At 40.1% G+C, this 20000-nt stretch overlaps 1 protein-coding gene across 1 annotated transcript in view; it reads left to right on the top strand.

Annotated features, from left to right (window-relative positions):
• Positions 1–20000, top strand: part of LOC137974398 (uncharacterized) — a 263995-nt gene that overhangs the window by 233112 nt on the left and 10883 nt on the right. Inside the window, exons 15-20 of the mRNA XM_068821352.1 lie at positions 9633–9835; positions 13125–13321; positions 13714–13806; positions 15168–16298; positions 16896–17107; positions 17322–17362. Of these exons, the coding sequence (XP_068677453.1) occupies positions 9633–9835; positions 13125–13321; positions 13714–13806; positions 15168–16298; positions 16896–17107; positions 17322–17362 (1877 nt within the window). The remainder of the gene's footprint in view (positions 1–9632; positions 9836–13124; positions 13322–13713; positions 13807–15167; positions 16299–16895; positions 17108–17321; positions 17363–20000) is intronic.

The following is a 20000-nucleotide window of genomic DNA, read 5'->3' as shown; positions in this document are numbered from 1 at the left end:
TGTTATTCCTCTTTTCTTATAAACGAGTGTTAAACGACCGAAAAACTATCACTGACCTGTTTTGCAGTCCACTTCCACGAAAAAAAAAAGTGTGCTGAGAGAAGTGGTCACAAAAGAAAGAAAGCGGAAGTTGTTGTCTTCGTAACTTAGTAGTGCCAGAATTTTGGTTTTATCAACGGAGTTGATAATGTATATTGGCCACCGTACAGAGATTCTAAAAGCTGACGTTTCGAGCGTTAGCCCTTCGTCAGAGCGAATCAAATTTTTGTATACTACTTCCCCACCGACGCAGCACCATAGTTTCTTTAGAAACTACCCCTTCATTCATTAGTAGTGCCAGGTCGCGTTCGACCATTTCGCAACATGCTCTTCGCTTGTAAAAAAGTGAGTGAAGGCGATCATTAGCGATACTTTATCAAGGTATAAAAATTATAAGGATCAACAAGGTAACTAATTTTAAATATGTTTATATATTTAAATGCTAAATAGTTTTCATAATTTTAGAGCCATGTGGCATGAGGCAGATCGACCATCCTTCCGCCATTTCGAAATTCGAAGGTGAACCTATCAATAGGTAAAATATTTCTTCGTGTATCATTATATTCTTGGGTTGCACGTGATGTCACAAAAAAAGTAAAATACAACACTAAAGAGCCTTTTGAGTTTTTATCTTAATCAGCTACAAGAGGTTTTTAAAATATATCTGTTTGCATGTTTTCAGCTCGGTACAGTGCTTCGTTTCGAAAAAAGAGCAGTTTGAATTTAAGAGTTTTTCACAGTGCATGACATGTTGACGGCTTTGGAAAAACATGCCAGTTGTATAAAACATTTTCGTGGCCTAAACAGCCAACATACTAGGAGACGTGTCTATACGAATCTTTGCTAGCTCATTATACACCAGAAAGCGTTAAAGACAGCCAAACTAAATTCCGGATGTTTCTACAGGTTTTCGGCCGCCATGTTTGGTTCAGGGATCAATTCCGGGACGCGATAATTTGCGGGCCAGTACAGGGCTTTTCAATCTGGTTAAATCATGTTCATGTTTATTGAAGCGTGAAGAGGCGATTTTAGTATTTAATACAGTTATAGAAACTAAATAAGAGAACCAACCTAAAAGGGTGAGCGTCCCATGACCTTGCCAGTGATTGTAGCTCTCACGAGTCTCCTATAGTCCAGTGGTGGAGAATCCGAAGTTGGAGTCGGAAGGTTGTAGGTTTGACTCCCGAAAAGGAGCACTCGGATTTTTTTCGAGTAGCCCAAGACACCAACGAAATCATGGATCATGGCCTGGATCCAACGAGTCTCCTATAGCTCAGTGCTTGAGCATCCGAACTAGTCATCGGAAGGCTGTCGTAGGTTCAATACCTGCAAAGGAGATCTCGGATACTATCCAAGATTCACCAACTTGCCATCGAAAATATCATCTCTTCATTTCATTCACCGAGATTAACATTTGTCATCCACTTCAAAAAGAGTCCATAATATGCGAAAAGTGAGTTGAAAGATAAAATGCTGAATTTTCCGAAGAATCTGTCCATGATTGTAATTTAAAGGCCTATCTTCCACTAGTTTCCCATAGCTCAGGGACAGAGTAGCTAAACTAGTAATCAGAATGTCGTAGGTTCGACTCCTGCAGATGGGCATTTTATTAACCCCGGGGTTAACATAAAACATCTCTTTCTGTACAATTCCAAATATACTCCATTTCGACACAGTCTTTAGTCCAAGCAGTAAAGAGACTGAAATAATTGTCACATGAGCATAACTGGGCTAATATCTCAAAGACATTTTGCCCAGAAATGCTCATTTTTGGCGAGTAGGCCTTTTGGATGTAGTCTAGCTTTCATAATAGAGTGTTTTCATGTGACGTCACGGCAGTTTCTAAGATGGAATTCCATCTTCCACCTTCCATCAGTACGCAGTGAGATAATCATATCTCACTGCATATTGCGTACCGCGTAGCCAGCTTTTAAGATAGCCTTTCATCTAGAATTTAGTATCTTCCGCGTACCGCGTACCATGTACCACGTAGCCAGCTTCTAAGATAGCCATTTTCAATTTGCAATTTATTTTTATGTGAATTAATTACATACTTCAAATTGAATTATTAAGTTTCTGTGTTCCGCGTAGCCGGTTACGCAGAACTTTGTTTGAGTTGCAGGGTATTCTGCAATTACTCCAAACTTTGTCCCTCCATAGCAAATACTTAGAGAGCTTAAAGTGCTGACGAGATTCGCATCTTTCCTATCTAACCCATTTAAAGACATAAACATGTAGTCTATACGAGAAGAATAAAGCTATTTACTATTTTCAAAGATCTCTTCTTTTCTAGAGATATTCAAGTTTTCAAATATGCAAATATTTCCAAACGGTAATAATAGTGATGACGTCATAAGCTCAACCGAATTATGATCAAATGTGATGGAAAAATATATCCCAGCCAATTTGTATCAGAAATGCTTGATTCTTGGCAGAAAGATTCTAGAAGATGTGCTCCACAATATGAACATATCAGTTTTGTTACCATGGCAACATACTGGGTTCCAGACCTCCCTGATGTTAAAGGCTTTGCTGGCCACCTTTGGCGTTCTATTGTGATATCTGACAATGGTGTCTCATCTGCATGATCCTGCAAGCATATAAATATGTTACGGCAAGTTTGTTGCCTTGCTAAATGTTTTTCTACCTTATGATCACCAAAAATATTGAATCGGGTTGAAGGGGACTAGAAAAGAGTGAGTTGCCATGGGAACCAATTTCTTTACAGCCGAAGGTGTGTTGCCTGTATAACTATTAGCCTACCAACTTTCAATGATCTCTGTTGCAAATTGACCGAGATAGCTCTATTTATACATGTATTGGGTTGAGTGAATGACGTCATCAGTAATCTCATTTGCATATTTTACACATTTTTCAAACTTAAAGAGTAGAGTAAAATCTATAAGTGGCACTCTTGGGAGTGAAAGGGTTAGAACATATTTTGAAATACTGAAATGAGCCTATAGAAATTATAAGCACATGATAAAGGTGTCAAACTCTGCGAAGCGACATGCAAATAACAGCAGAAAGTCCAGAAGCCGTGCCTTTGGCCTCTAAAAAAAACTTGCTATAGCACAGCCAAGCGGCTCCAATCTACTGGCTTTTACCTAAAATTTCTCCTCGTAACAGAGTACAAAATATCCTTCAGAATCACTTGTGAAATAACGAAAGGTCGAGAGGCCGCAAATTAAAAGAGAAAGGCAAATGCACAATTGTCATGAACTGTAGGAGTCATGTAGAGTGGTCAACCGCATTTTACAAAGACCTGTCAAATATCTATCTTAAAGATGTCAACAATCACCACTTTAACCAATCATATCATGATGACAAGTGCTGGTATCATAGAATGGCGGCATGAATAGAATGTCTACAGGCTCCCTCGCTTCGTTCGGGCTCATCGGGAGCCTGTTTGCATGCTACTTTGACTTTTTTGACAGCCTATTGAAAAACAATAGTAAGATATTTGCGGATCGGTCGATTTCTTTGAAGTTTGAAAGGATGATTGCTAACGAATAGAGAAAGATATTTTACAATAACTTAAAATTCCTTAAGTATGAAAATTCGACAAAGAGGTACATGTAAGGCCCGGGTCAAACGCCGTACTTCACATGATCCGAACCCAATTCAACCAATTAGGCTCATGTGAAGTGCAGCGTTTGACCCAACTAAGTTCGACTGATTGGTTGTTCTTCATTGGCCAGCCGTGAAGAACGCCTGAGGACCGACTTTGGGTCAAACACTGATTTTCACATGAGCCGAACCAAACGCATAATCAATGATAATCAAAGTTAAGTCATGTTAATGTATGGATCAGTCTCGATCTCATGGCCTTGTTCTTTCCAGAAAACAGAAGGAGGGCTGTCAAAAAATCAAAAGATGCCGTCTACTTTTCAAAAGCAGAGTTAACTTAAGCATTAAAGACCGTCTTGTTCAGGAATTTTGAATCATTTTGAGAAGAAGATGCTTTCGCAGTTTCTGGTGTAAAAGGCTCCACTTTCACTGTTTCGTTCACGAAAGAACATGCTTTATTTTAAGCCAGCGCGTGCTTCTTATATATGCATGAATCATCGCTGTTAACATATTTGCTTATTCCATCAGTTTTTCGCAATCAGCGTCCTTGTAACGGTTACCGTGAATTGTACAGCGGGCCAAACATTGATTTTTACCTTGAAAAACCACTGCCCAACAAGAGCGCCCTTTTTTTTTTATTTCTTTGGTGTAGCAGTTCGGTTTGATTGAATTAATTTCGACGTTTGACTCAAATTAGGCGTTCTTTATTGTTCGAGTCGACCCAAATTGTCATTAGTTTCAGCTCATGTGAAGTACGGCGTTCGACCCGGGTATGGCAATCCAATTGTAGCAATATTCAATAAATGGATATTTCAATTTAAAGCGTCTATTTTAGTTCCGATTTTGCTTTCGTTCAACGATTTATTGCACAGCGGCTGATCACTATTGCCTAGTCCCTCTTGCTCTCGTGAGGTCACGGGAGGCTGGAAGAGTCCATGTATGACCCACCATACATTGAATACTAACCGAAAAAGATTGGATTCTGCGATTTACCACAACTGAAACAACCCAAACCATTCACAAAAGCTAATCTTAGATCTAATCAGGCCTAATTAGGCATAAAACGTTAAAATAGAAAATATCCTGCAAACGTTGGTCAAGACAACGTGAACATAGGCGTTGTTGCTTGCAATATTTCGGCTGGCCAACACCAGCCTTCTTCAGGTTTATTGAATGGATAAATGCTAGTAACAAGATCTTTATATTTACCGGAAATGACATAAAAATGCTACGTGATATGTTATAAAAACGGAAATGCATAAAAAAGAGGAGAGAGAATAATACATGATAACAAGATGAAAAAAACAAAAGAAAATTAAAAGGTAGCTAAACTAAATTACATTTCATCTCTTCTGTTAAGGCCTGCAGGCTCCAGTGTTTTTCCTCTGAATATGAGGAATGCCTCACGAGCCTTTCTGATGGAGTCACGACTAGTGTGTAGTTGTTCGAGCGGTATAAGGATCATGTGATCCTCCGCGTGACCACTGGTCAGGAAGTGTCGTGAAACCGCAGTGGGGGTATAACTACAAAAGGGGCTTATAATAGGTCGCCTATGTTCATTAAAGCGGTCTTTAAGACGACGTTTGGTCTCTCCGATGTACTGAAGATTACATTTAGTGCACTGAATCATGTAAATTACATTAGGGGTTTCACAAGTAATATGTGATTTGATTTTGAAGGTTTGTCCAGTACTATAAAAAGTATATTGATTACGGCCATCCTCAATAAAAGGACAGGCGGTGCAACTAGTTTTATTGCACCGGAACGAGCCGGATGGAGACCCAGATTGGTCGGTGTAAGTAGGTTCCGGCAATTTAGCTCTAACTAGAATGTCACTAATGTTTTTACAACGCCGGTAGGCTACTAAAGGGAGATTAGTAAAAACATTTTTACAGCGACCAGATGAATAAAGCACGTTTGAGTGTTTGTGAATTATACGGGATATGTTAGGTAAAGCGGGGTTATAGGTAATGACGAACGGAACAGTATCTGTCTGTTGTTTAGGTTTGGGTTTAAGAGCGTCGTTCCGGGAAATGTCAGAAGCACGTCGTATCTGGGTTTTAAGGAAATTAAGTTCGTAACCTCGGTTGACGAGGTAGTCCATAAGTTCCTTACAGCGTTGTTTGTAAGTGTCATTGTCGGAGCATATGCGTCGAAGGCGAAGTGCAAGGCTATATGGAATGGAACGTTTAGTGTGGGTGGGGTGGCATGAGGAGATGAGTAAATATTGATGTTTGTCAGTGGGTTTAGTGTAAAGATCGGTTTCTATGAGACCATCCTTGAGTGAGACCATCACATCAAGGAATGAAATATTTGTGAGGGAATGCGAACAAGTGAATTTAATGGTGGGATGAAGGTTATTGAGATAATCGACAAATACTTTTAGTTTATCTGAACCTTCAGTCCAAATAACGAAAATATCGTCCAGAAATCTGAGCCATGTATGAGGTAGATACAGTGCGTTAGTGAGCGCGTCCTGTTCGAATTTGGCAAGAAAAAGGTTGGCAAATGAAGGAGCCATTTTGGTGCCCATAGCAGTACCGTGTTTTTGTAGGTAGTGTTTGTTGTTAAATGTGAAATTGTTCATGTTGACGATGATCTGTATGAGGTCGCAAAGAGTTTCCGTGGGGATGTCCTTATCGTTGCGTTTGCGAAGGAAAAAGCGGCAAGCCTCAATACCTTCACTGTGAGGGATGTTGGTATAAAGAGAAGTGACGTCAAGCGTGACAAGTATGGCATTGTCGGGAAGTGTGTTGATTGTGTTCAAGTTGGCAAGTTTGTTAAGGAAATCAGTAGTGTCTTTAACGTAAGACGGAACAGTGTGAACTAATGGTTTTAGGTAGTAGTCAACAAACTGAGAGATACGTTCTGTGGGGTGGTTGTTAGAAGAAACTATGGGTCGTCCAGGATTGTTTACTTTGTGGATTTTGGGGAGTATGTAGAAGCGTCCAGGTCTGGGGTCGTTTTGTACAAGGTACTGTTTTGTTTTTACGTCAATAAGTTTGTTGTTGAACATGCGTTTAACGTATTCAGCAACTCTTTTTTGTATCATGGCAGTCTTGTCCTTTCCTTGTTGTTCGTAGAAGGTTGGGTTATTCAATTGTCGGTTGCATTCGTTTATGTACCAGGATCTGTCCATTATCACAGTCGCCGATCCTTTATCGGCCGACTTGATGATAATGTCGTGTCTTTGTTTAAGTTGACGTAATGCGCCACGTTCTGTCTTAGGGAGATTGTCACATACGCGGTTGGGTTTGGAGGTCAACAAGTCACGTTTTACAGCATTAAGAAAAGCGTTAAGTGCATCGTCTCTGTTAGTCGGGGGTGTCCAAACACTTTTAGGGTGGAAGGGGTTAGGCTCGTCGCTGGATACGTTATCATGAAAAAATTCTGTAATGCGTAAACGACGGGCGAATTCGTCAAAGTCTGCATTAACTTCAGACCAGTTGATTTGTCGTGGAGTGGGGCAAAAAGTAAGACCTCTTGCTAGATGTTGCGTTTCGTCGTGCGTGAGTGTGACGTTAGATAAGTTAACAACGGAAGATGGGTCAAGAGGTGTGTTAGTGTTAGGAGTGGGTAGTCGTTTAGTATTTTTTCGTCGCCTACGTGGTCGTATGTTATCGTGGTTTTGAAGAGAGGATGGCGTCGGGTGGTTAGTAGAATGTATTTGTGACTGATTGTGAGTTGAGTGGTTAGGGTTAGTGGGGTTATACTGGCGTGTAAAATGGTTTTTACGGAGTCGACGGTTAAAAAGTTCATTTATCCATTCAATAAACCTGAAGAAGGCTGGTGTTGGCCAGCCGAAATATTGCAAGCAACAACGCCTATGTTCACGTTGTCTTGACCAACGTTTGCAGGATATTTTCTATTTTAAAGTTTTTCATGGTGTGGTCACGATCTATTTTGATCCAACGTAGAGCAAGTTTTGATCGTACACGGTTTTTGCAGTGGTTTAATCCTTAAAAAGTCATAAAACGTTATTTAATCTCAAAATCTAACCTTTGTCGCTTAGTATTCAGTGTATGGTGGGTCGTACATGGACTACTAACCCCTCAACCGCTGTGCAGTAAATCGTTGAATGAAAGTAAATCGCTTTCAACGAAGTAAGAGGTGTTGAACGCAAAATGTGCTATTGAAATTTAAAAAGAAAGGTTGAGCCGAAGCAATCGCATTGAAGGATACCAAAATGCATTGAATGCAAAACGTGTTGAATGCAAAATCGGAAGTTGAACCAAAAAAAGTATATTTAACATAAATTTATGCGTTGAATTGAACTAAAATAGACATTTATTGAATATTGCTACAATTGGCTTCCCATACCCGGGCCTAAATGCGACTAATTTGTTGCTTGAGTGGCTATTTCAGTGTTTTGATTGTTATGCAAATTTTGACAGAGAATATAAATTCAGTGTTCGACACTATAACGCTTGCCTGTTGCCCAGGGCAAGCGAAATATATCCGTGCGCAAGTAAATCAACTCTAAGACTTGCCCGATCGGGCAATCGACAGAATTTTTGTTGGACAAATATTTGCTGAACGATTTGATTTGCAACGAAGAGTGTGACTAGTAATATAACGTAGTTACCGCAAATACGATAAAAAAAGAAGCAAAGGTACATCTCTTTGCTGTCATTTATTTTTCTGTTAAAATATATTTGATGATAAAAATTACGGGCAGAAACATACTTATTAAAGACAACGTTTCGGTGTCCTCATGACACCATCATCAGGTCAAATATAATATTTTACAGATAACTCCAATATTAATGTTCAAGATTAAGTTCAAAGTCCCTAGAGGCTAAGTGAAAAGTTTTGCCTTTATCGAGTCACTTTGGATACCAAAATGACTCGATAAAGGCAAAACTACTATCGTCACTGAGGCGTTTCCCCCCCCCTCCCCACCCAATCAAAGTTGGGCATAAACTGGTCCACTTTCAGTCCTGCACAATGTTTTAATTCACTTCGTTTCCCTCAAGCAACATTGTTTGGGGGGAAGGGGGTTGCAAAAGAGTCCAGAATATGCGATAAGTGAGTAAATTTTTCCGAAGAATTTGTGAACGATTGTAGTTTAATGGCCTAGCTTCCGCTGGTTTCCTATAGCTCAGGGGCAGAGCATCCAAACTAGAAATCGGAATGTTGTAGGTTCCACTTCTGCAGATGGCCACTCTGATTTTTTCAGAGTACCCCTGAGTCAACATCGAAAAATAAATCTCTTCATTTCATTAACCCGGGGGTTAACATGAAACATCTCGTTCTGTACAATTGCAAATATACTCCATTTCGACACTTCAGTGCAAGCAGTAAAGAGACTGAGATCATTGTCGCATGAGCATAACTGGGCATAACTGGGCAGACATTTTGCCCTGAAATGCTCATTTTTGGCGAGTAGGCCTTTTGGATGTTGCCGTTTGATAACAGAGTGTTTTCATGTGACGTCACGGCGGCCACATTGGTGTCTTTAAACAAAGGAACAGCGGCCATGTTGGTGTCCCCAACTAATTCTCCGGGAATTGCGCTCTGTTGCATCATACAAACGTTTTCCTTTGTTTCGGTAGAAAAACAAAGTTAATGATCACGTGTGAGTGAAAACACTCTATACCCCGAAAAATGCCATAATTTCACAAATTTTATTTTTTATGACATCACACTTTAGAACTCTGTGAGGTAATCAGAAGGTCCAAGGGTGGGTCTAAGCTGTAGGGTATCATTAGGAAAGATGTAGGATTGTTCAAATGATGATCTGGGACCCAAATCTCATTTAAGCCTCAATGGATTGGTCTGGCGTAGTCTTAGAGTTGCATAAACAAAACGAAAAGATAGCAATAAAGGCTGTTGTGAAAGCTCTATTTGTTTATGGTCCAAAGACCTTGTAGCCAACTATTAGGGATAAGCCCCATTCCTTCTGCGGCCTAAAATAAAATTTGTTGTGACGTTGTGTGAGTCCCATAACTTACTGAAACCTCGTTCCCCATCTGGATAGCTGTAATTGATGGTGTTCCTTTGGGTTGTTTTTTTTTTTTTAGGACAGCAAAGGATATTAAACCACTGAATTCCTTCGAAATTCCTCCGGCGAGAATAGAATTATTGGAAGAGGTGGGTCAAGGAGCATTTGGGAAGGTGCACAAAGCCAAATTGACTGACGGATTGGAGTTCTTTAACAAGAATACCAAAGACGCGTGTGAGAAAAAATTCAAGTACAAGATCGTTGCTGTTAAAGAATTACATGGTGGGTATATGAAAGTGTCTATTCCTTGTATGGATCACACACCAAAGTAATTACCTTGCATTTGTATCCCGGGAGTCAATTAAGGTAAATAAGTACGTAATCCAAGCATCAACTATTTAGCCTCGACTTTAACTGCATTGTATTATTATTTTGGATGTTTGTTCTAGCGAACTACCCAACAATAGTTGAACACCTCTTCATAGAGTTTGTTGGCTGTTTGGGTATGGCTAGCCTTTACATCAAATAGGGCTTTGCAGTGTGTAAAAATGTTAGTCGTCTACATGTAGTCAGGTGTTAAATATTTATAAAGAGTTAACCGAATAGAGTGTAATGTGAAGTGCTAGATTTCTATCCCATATGAACCATGTGAGCGTTAGCCCTACTACTGATGGAAATGGGCCCACACAAGGACAGAGAAAAGCTCTGACCAGGGTGGGAATTGAACCTACGACCCTCGGGTTAGATCTCCGCCGCTCTACCGACTGAGCTACAAGGTCAGACGGGAGCAGGCCGTGGAAACTGAAGATGTTAAAGTCACGGCAATGAACATGTACAAGTACAAGGAAAGGTTACATTTATACAAACGTTGGCCGTGTAGCACTTATATTTTAAACAGAGTTAACCGAATAGAGTGTAATGTGAAGTGCTAGATTTCTATCCCATATAAATATTTATACCTTGGACATTGTGATAAAGTAGCTTTTCGCTTTGCACAAGACACACGACTCATTCAGAAGCATGATGCCATTAATGGTACTTCGTAATGTGTTAAAAGGAGTTCCCTTAGGCCTAAAAACCTTAATTCATGTGTCGCTCTTTGGTTGGGGTTTTGGATGACGTCATGGTAGGAGGGTCATTTTGTGACTTCTATACCAAGTAACGTGAATCTCATTATATAGCGGTATGTCGATGAGTGTGATTGCACTTATGTCATGATACTGCATGCATCAGCAAGCGACTCTCAAGGGTGAACCGGTTTAGGGCGATTAAAGGACTACTTTACGGGCTTGACTTGGAAATATAGTGTTGTTGATGTAGGGATAAGGGACACTTGATTTATTCCCGTGACTCAATAAGCTGTAAACTCAAGTGAAGCTATAATTCTCGCAGTTATGAACGCAATTTTAGCAATTGTAGTTGAAGTCCTGAAATTTTCAGGCTTTACGCAATTGCAAAAATTGCGTTCATAACTGCGAGGATCATAGCTTAACTTATATTTCATATAGGCGTTTCATATACGATCCATTTCGTATATAATTTCATCGTTAAACGGTAAACTGAAATGTTATTTAACAATTATTCCACGAGCACACATCAAATATGAGATTGTAAATAGCTAACGAGGCGCGTAGTGCCAAGTTGGCGATAACCAGTCTCATATCCAACAAGTGCGAATGGAATAGTTGTTCTATTAAATTTTCATTACATTCTGAACGCTTGGACATTTGGAAATTAATGCCAATTAGCTTCCAATTAGGTCATACAGTATATGAGCTGATAACCGAGATTGAGTGAACCAATCATAATATCCGAGGTCAAAGATTAAATAATAAAATATAACCAGGTATAAGATACTGAATTACTTCGGAAATATTCTGTCTGAGCATAAATTGTAGCTCCTTGTGGTGATAACTTATTGCTGAAAGAAAAACTAATGATACCTCGATTACTTGGGAATTTAAGACGATATTAGATAGATACGTATGTGACGCGTCACAAATATGTTTTCACAAAATGTTCCCAGATCGTCAAGTATTACCACATAAGACAAGAACATCATTCTAAAAGCTTATTCTACGGTAATTTTGAAAGTGGAAATCAAGTTTACGGCCGACGGTAAATACAAGCCCATTGTTGAGGCCGCATGGAATATTTAATTACGTTTACACATCAAAAAGATGCTAACCCTACTTTGATATGAAAATCCTATACTATTGCCATAAAATGTATCCAGATATCTTCACTAGGCTCTTAAGAATTAAGCTCTCTATGTAATTTTTTTTCCGTGATTTCAAGTAAAATTCCCTGAATTTCATTCCCTTAGGTGAGGGCCATTTCTGTCTCGCTCGATGGCGATTTTCGGCATATCACAGTATTATGTCATTTCAACAATCCTTTGTTTATTTCAACCGATTCCAACCGATTTAAATGGAAGTAACGCTATTTCTCAACAATCTTACCCTGAACGGCTGCAATTTTGCGGCCGCGGTGGAGGGGGTTGTGAGAAATGGATTCAAAAGGAAATTCAGTTTAAAGTGTTGATTGGATGCTCTTAAAAATAACCAAGAAAATTGTCCAAAGAAATGTTTTTGAACAAAATGAGGACCCGGAATTTAAAGCGCTGATTGGCCTTCGAACGACTGAGCCTTGTAGAAGATCTATTGCACCAGTAAGGGGCACCCTCCTAGAAGGGTAAACCTTGCCTATTGTATTTTCCGCTTTTGTTTACATGAGAGGTAGGGTCACCCTAGGGGTAGGGCCACCCTATCTGCTTGGTAGGGTAACCCTAGGACGGCCAACATTTTGCCAAGTGAACACTTGAGGTAGGGTCACCCTTCTAGCAGGGTCAACGTTTGTGGGATCGGATTACTGTCAGATTGCAGCGAAAGTCTGTAATGAGGGTCACCCTTTCTCCATGTAAACAGGCCATAAAACAAAATGTTCTATTAACTTGCCTGACGCACTCTACAAGCACTTGGACAGAACCATACGATATCACTAGCCTTCACAACCTTTTCTCTGTACGCAACCCTCACGTTCAAATATGCAAAAAAATATTTATCTATCGCACGAACCATCCATCCTTCCCCTTCAACTGCTACCTGTACGCCTACAAACATATCGAACTTACTCTCCTAAGCTCCGACTACCCCTAGTTCTAGAAACTAAAACTCCATTGGTTTTTGTTTTCAGTAAGACAAGTTTGACTAGTTAAAGTCGGAAAAGTCCGGAAGTATAGTGAAAACAGCTCATCTTAAGTTTAGCGGGTTAAAAATGCGAGCTGTTTTCTCTAGTGAAAACCAGGGAATGTCTCGCCTTTATGACCGGAAATTCCCTCAAAGAGTTATACTATCTCGAGAGATGATATATAACTCATCCTCATAAATGCCACAGCCAATTACATTGCCCTTAGTGAAAGAAAAACGGAAATACTGGGTTGTGCTTTACCACAGTCTGCAGTCAGATTACAATAAAATAGATAACCGTTCATCACACTGCACATGAAACACTAAGCAACCTACTTTGAAACTGATTTGTTCAACATTATTTCATAACTTTTTTTCCCAAGAAAACGCCAATAAAGGGCAGAAATTAGAATTTCTGAATGAGATTGAGCTCATGAAGGTACTGGGGAAGAGTCCAAACGTGCTGCATTTTGTGGGCTGTTGGACAGAGGCCACTCCACAGAAGACGCCTCTTCGTCTTATTATTGAGTATGTTCCCCATGGAGACTTGCTTCACTGGTTGAGAGCAAAAAGAAGTCAGGTAATTACGTTAGCCAAACATCATTAGTAAGCCAATTCCTATAGATGCATTAAGTATTAAGGGGAAAACAAAGAATATTACAAAATTTGGATAGGAAAATTCAAAGGAGTGTTTTGTCCTAAGGCGAGCTTCACTGGCATCTTAAAACTAAAATTATCTGGCCCCAGTTGTTCCAAGGGTGGATAGCGCTGTCCACTGGATAACTCAATCGGTTTTGCTAGTGTTTATCCGCTGGATAGTGATTTATCCGGTGGATGGCACTATCCACCTTTTAAACAATCGAGGCCTGGGTGTTAGCCAAAACAAATTATATGGTTGTGACTTTTTGGGTCAATGAGGACCAGAAACCTTTATTAATGATAATACTTACAATTGCTTACTTGTATACACAGATTAGAGGCTCTACCTTGGGAGCTGCCCTTATTACTGAAAGCAAAAACCAGTATGCAGGAACAAAAGAATGCAACACAGCTACACTAGACCAGGTAATTGCTTCCTAATTTTGATATGATGTTAAATCCAGGATATAGACCTGATAGATCTTTATTCTCATTCCTTTGTGCCAATTTTTTATTTTTATTTTTAAGTGGAGCAACATGAACTGCCTAAAGCCTACAGTAAACAGTATAGGATAGCCGTGTACAAATTATGTGCCTACAGCTAAAGCTTATAGATACATGTACATGTACCAACTGGCCATTTAATTGTGATTCAGGGATGCGGCTAAGCGCAGGCTGCTGGTGAAAATCGCCGCTTGAGAAAGGGCTGAATTTTTACCGTCGATCGAAGCAACTGAGAAGACCGCAAATTATTCTCTACAAAGTTCAAAAGTCATCCGATGTGTTAACAAAAAAAATTGAATTTCTGTTAATCTATACAGAATTATTATTAGAATTTATCGATTCTGGAAATGAAGTTAAAGCGTTGTTTAAGTACTTTTGTGCATGTCTTCTCTTTCTCTGTATTTGCCACCTTGAACAGTGCCGGGTGTTGCGAGACACTGGAAACAATCTTGTTAACAGGTCTGTTTGATGCTCAGAGCACGAACTTACCGCCTCAATAGAACCTTCAACCGGATGAATTTATTCTTAGCTGCATCCCTGGTGATTATGTTTCACAGATAAATTTAAATAAGGTTTTACAGTTAATTGAACGTTTAAAAAACTGTTAAGCCACTGTTACACCTTGAAGCTATTCGCAGAAACTTGTGGATAACGGCGGTGCGAAAAGCGTTTCAGGAGACATTCGTGACACTTTTTTGAACTTCTGTTGCGAGACAAGTTTCGCGAAAAGTAGAACCGGTTTCTTCATCTCAAACGGTCACGCAATCGCGGTGGTGATAAAAACAGGAGTTTCACTGTGTAACACCACTTCGAAACTGGTCTCGCTTGGTCTTGTTACGCTACGCTGCGTAAGCAAATCAGAAACCGGCTAAGGCCATGTAAACAACATTTCGAGACCAGTTTCAACGTTCCTGAACGAGCTTCGACCTTTTATGTTACACGGTGCAACACCTGCTAAAACTTTTTTGCAGCGCCGTTGCACACAAGTCTCAGCTAAAAGTTTCAATGTGTAACAGCGGCTTTATGCTACCGTTGATAATTTTGAAGTGATCATGTAATCTGTTGTTTCTCTTACTAGAAGAGCAATCTGACATTTAGAGTTTTAGAGTTCTAGAAGGCAGAGTAGAGCGTTAACACAAATTGATTTGACTGTAAAAAAAAAATAAAAAGGTAGCCCAAAAAAGGTAATTAACTTGAAGGCTGAGGTTTGAATCAATTTTTGTTAACTCAGCTGCAGTGAAGCTTTTATTAATTAATTTTAACTGAATAGATTTCTCACTTAGGTTGGTGAAGCAGATGGGATTAAAACAGACGTGTTGTATGAAAACAGCTGCATTTCCATATGTGCCTCAGAACATGAGGAAATCATCGCTTCTGGCAACATTGATTCTGCATCACCCTTGATGTGCTTCCCCTCTACATCGGCAGAAGATCACAAAGAAACAATCACCTCTAGCAGCAATGAATGTGTGATACCCTTGATTGCCATTAGCTGCCCTACCACACCTGGGGAAGGACAGAAAAAGGCCCTCCTTTCTGGCAACGATGAATGCACAGTACCCTTTTTAAGCCTCCCTTCAGTAAGTGGAGAAGGATATGATGAAACCATCGCTTCTGGAAATATTGATTCTGCATCACCCTTGATGTGCTTCCCCTCTACATCGGCAGAAGATCACAAAGAAACAATCACCTCTAGCAGCAATGAATGTGTGATACCCATGATTGCCATTAGCTGCCCTACCACGTCTGGGGAAGGACAGAAAAAAGCCCTCCCTTCTGGCAACGATGAATGCACAGTACCCTTTTTGAGCCTCCCTTCAGTAAGTGGAGAAGAATATGATGAAACCATCGCTTCTGGAAACATTGATCCTGCATCACCCTTGATGTGCTTCCCCTCTACATCGGCAGAAGATCACAAAGAAACAATCACCTCTAGCAGCAATGAATGTGTGATACCCATGATTGCCATTAGCCGCCCTACCACATCTGGGGAAGGACAGAAAAAAGCCCTCCCTTCTGGCAACGATGAATGCACAATACCCTTTTTAAGCCTTCCTTCAATAAGGGGAGAAGAATATGATGAAACCATTGCTTCTGGCAACAGTAAAAGCACAATACCATTGTCCAGCACCCCTCCTGCTTCTGCAGGAGACGATGAAGGAGACCTCATCGGTGATATCAATGATGAAAGTGGGATTCCTTTGCTAAGCTGCTCTTCAACATATCCAGCAGGAAATGAAGAAACTGACATTGCTGATGGCAACAATGCCATACCTTTGGTGGTATTTTCGTCATCCGCGTCAAACCAGGAAGATGTTCCCACCAACAATATGGGCGATGAATGTGATGAGGATTGCGAGTCATTTGCTCCACTGGATCTTGTAAAACTTGCCTGGCAGATTGCACGTGGCATGGTAAGTTAATAATGGCTCGAATGACATAAGTCAATTTTCGCAAACCATTTGGTTATATTGGCTATTGCTCAGCTAGCTTCAGGGTCTAGGCATTGCGGCAATAAGATCGCTGTTTGTGACTGGGAATCACGATTACCTAAACTCTTTATCCAAGTCAGTGTTGTAATGTTGTTGTGCGCAGCATTAAGTGATATCTTTGCATTGCTTAGAAGGTGGTTGATTGGTCCTCTGATCTTTGTGCAGCTTTGTAATGCCTGGCTTGGCATATCAGTACATGTTATTGCTCCCAGTTTCTTTATGGTGTTCTGTTAGTATCATCCTGATGAGATTTTAGTGGAGTGGAAGTATTGAACTCCTATCTTTGTATAAACAAATTCTTTCGTTTAAAAAGTGCCAAGACCTAAGGCTAAGTAAGTATATTCGAAGGAATCAGTTATGTTAGGAGTCACTTTCACTGGATGTACAATTGGCGTGATATGATCAATAAGTCTCTTTGGCCGGATGGTTTCTTGAAATTCTCCAGTTGCCAAGCCTCTAGCCAGGACTTTGCATCTCAACTCCCTAGCAATACCCATGGTTATTGTTTGTCGTTTACAGAACTATCTTTCCCAGAAGGGCCTAGTCCACAGGGACTTAGCAGCAAGGAATATTCTCGTGGGACATGGTAAGAAAGTCAAGATTGCTGACTTTGGATTGATGCGGCAATTGTACCATGAGGTGTTCGAAGAAAAAACTGGGAAGAAACTGCCAGTGAAGTGGACGGCTCCTGAGTCAATTTTTGATGAGATCTTCACCACCAAGAGTGATGTGTAAGTATCAGGTTTCGTATTATATTCATTAAATACAAGATAATCAATATGATGTTAGTGCATTTTTCATTCAATGGATTGTATTCAATGTAAGAGATAACTTGTCATCTTTGGTATTGTATTAAATAAATTCCACTTCTAAGATCAAACTACACACCAGCAGCAAAATGAACACTGTTTAGTAATTTTGCTGATCCATTTGTTTTACTTGCAGTTGGTCCTATGGCATAGTCTTGTGGGAAATTGCAACTCTTGGTCAGTGATAAGAATTATTTAATCAATTTTAATTAATATATTTGTACCATATTTTTGGTCATTTGCCGATAATGAGACTCCAATGCCAGAACTTGTGTTTTGTGAAACTATACTTATTCAAAAGTGTGTGTATCTCTCCGGTATTACTATAACCTGGCCTCAGTTGTTCAAACTAAGCCTGGATAACGTTATCCAGTAGATAAGTCGCTATTCATTTTTTATAAAATGTACTCCACATTGCACGATTAAATGTTGGCCAAGACTTTCGCACATAGCTACATGTAATACGTTAATATTCGGGGTGTGCATATTCATAGTTCCTTATGCAAAGACTGAAATCTTCGCTTAAATTAACATTATCGGATAGTGACTGATACTGATCGTTTACTGACCACGTATAGGCAATTGACTGGCTGACTAACTTCCCAATGGTCCACTCCCCATCTGACTTAAATGTTGAACGAACAAGCGAACAAAGGAACGATTTTCGAGACAACGAGCATTAACCCCCCCCCCCCCCCCCCCCCCACCCCCGGGAGAGTAACTGGAACAATATTCTTAATAAATTGAAGCAACAACACTAATGCACAAAAACGTGATAACAAAGCTTGTCTCAGTGCTGGTCTTAGCTACATTATAAGTTTAAATTGGTTACCTTACTTTGACAGAATAGGTAGAGGCTTTTGCTAACAGATACAAGCCATGATTACGTTTATTTTGGAGACTAGAAGTTGAGTCGTGAGTTTTCGTAGAAAAAGAATTTCAAGTCAAAATTTACACACAACTCACGAAAAGTTTCCATTCCTTCGTTTCCCCGCCTTTTACTGTCTCATGTCTTGATTCAGGTAAAGGGAATGGGTTAGATTAGAGTACTTTTGTTCTAACGTAGATAGCCATATAGGATTACGCACCACATATCAAGTCTTATTTGGGCCACGCACGGCAAGTGGAAATGAACTGATGATTAGTAATAGTAATAGGACTGAGTGGAGTACAATTAATTGAGTAATGGTGCAAATGATTTCAAAATCGGCCGAACGCGCAGCGCGAGGCCGATTTAATTAAGGGAGTAATCCTGCAAATGATTTGAAAATGGGCCGAACGACACGAAGTCCTATTTCTAATTAAACGTAACTATAACAAAATGCGAGAAATTCAGAGCAAAATTCGAGGATAAAAGGTCTTTGAATACCTTTTTGTGTGAAAAAAATCAAAATTATATCCAATCTGTTTTGCAAACAGTACGAAAACAGCAAGAAAGACGCCATCATAACAAACGCATGTGATTGACGTGCGAATGACGGAGGTGTCCAATTACAGGTATGCAATTTGGAGTTGTTCAAATTGGATACTTGTTATTGGACACCCACGTGATCGCACCCCAATTACGTGACAAATCAGATTCGAGAATTTTGTAATAGTTACGGTTAGTTTAAAAAGCTGCTACTGTCTGGGCATGCGAGATGTTCATTTTCGTTTTCAGTCCTTGGTTTTAAAGCGTCGCATCCTTAAGATGGACCGGCGTTTTTTTTTAGTGCGTCTTGGAAAAAAGTGCTTTTTCTGTTCTCCGCTGAAAAACTAATTTGAACAAAAAGTTGCTAGTTGGCACTTTCCTGTATAAAAAATTGAAATGAAAGTCTATGAGTTTTGCAATCTTGGTTCTCCGCCTTGCCGAACAATAGGCAAAAGTCCAATTTACATTATCACTATTGTCAGTCTACAGTGCATGAGCCCGAGCCACTTCCCTTGGCTAGTGTCCAGGGTTTGAATAAAGTATTCTCGTTTGTCTCACGATGTGGTCACTTGTGATATAGATCGCGGCGTTTCGACTGAATACTGCCTGTCTTCATCAGGCGATGAGGTCCACCGGTAATGCGTCACCTTCTAAGGACGATGCTCCGCTGTGATTGGTTGGTGTGCAGTAGCTGTGATTGGTAAATTTCGATCCTCACTGTTTCGGTGTGTTGTTTCTTCGGCGGTCCGCTGTTGTATGTTCTCCTGTTGTTGTGTTTCTTGATCGTGGGCATCCATGCTTCCGGAATTTCTATTCCACTATCCCTGTTGATGTTTTTAGGGTGAAGTCTTATGGAAATCGCCTCTTTGATCCTGCGTGTGTACCAATGAGGATCACGATCAATAAACTTTACTTCGTTCCAAAGCGGGTTGTGTCCGGTGTTGTTAGCGTGTTCGAAATTCAGGAGGTCAGCGATCTGAGCAAATGTTGGTGTCGTGCGGTCCGCAAGGCTGGGGTCGTCCTCTAGTTTCTGTAGCGCGGTCTGTATTTTTCTCAAATTCTCTGTATACTGGTGTACAGTACTGGCCGCAGGAATAGCAGCAATACACGCGTGTATCATACGCGTAACTCCGCCATATTGCGCGCAATTCTTACACGCACGCGTTAAGCGAGAGTAAAAAAATACACGAAAGTGTGTGTAAATAATTACACGCAAATTCTTCACAGTGCGTGTAAAATTTTACACGCAGAGTTTCGTGTAAAAGAGTGCAGAGTATTCACTGTTGTACATCAATTTGTAACGGCTTTTTCTCGAAGAAAATGTTGCATGTCTAATTGCCCCACTGGTTTACGAAGAATTTATTCAACTTTGAATTTCAACATTTTCGCGACAAGTGTCCACTT

Source organism: Montipora foliosa, chromosome 10 (genome assembly GCF_036669935.1).
Source record: "Montipora foliosa isolate CH-2021 chromosome 10, ASM3666993v2, whole genome shotgun sequence".
Lineage (NCBI taxonomy): Eukaryota > Metazoa > Cnidaria > Anthozoa > Scleractinia > Acroporidae > Montipora > Montipora foliosa.
The sequence above is the reverse complement of the archived record's forward strand: the minus strand, read 5'-3'. Positions and strand labels throughout refer to the sequence as shown.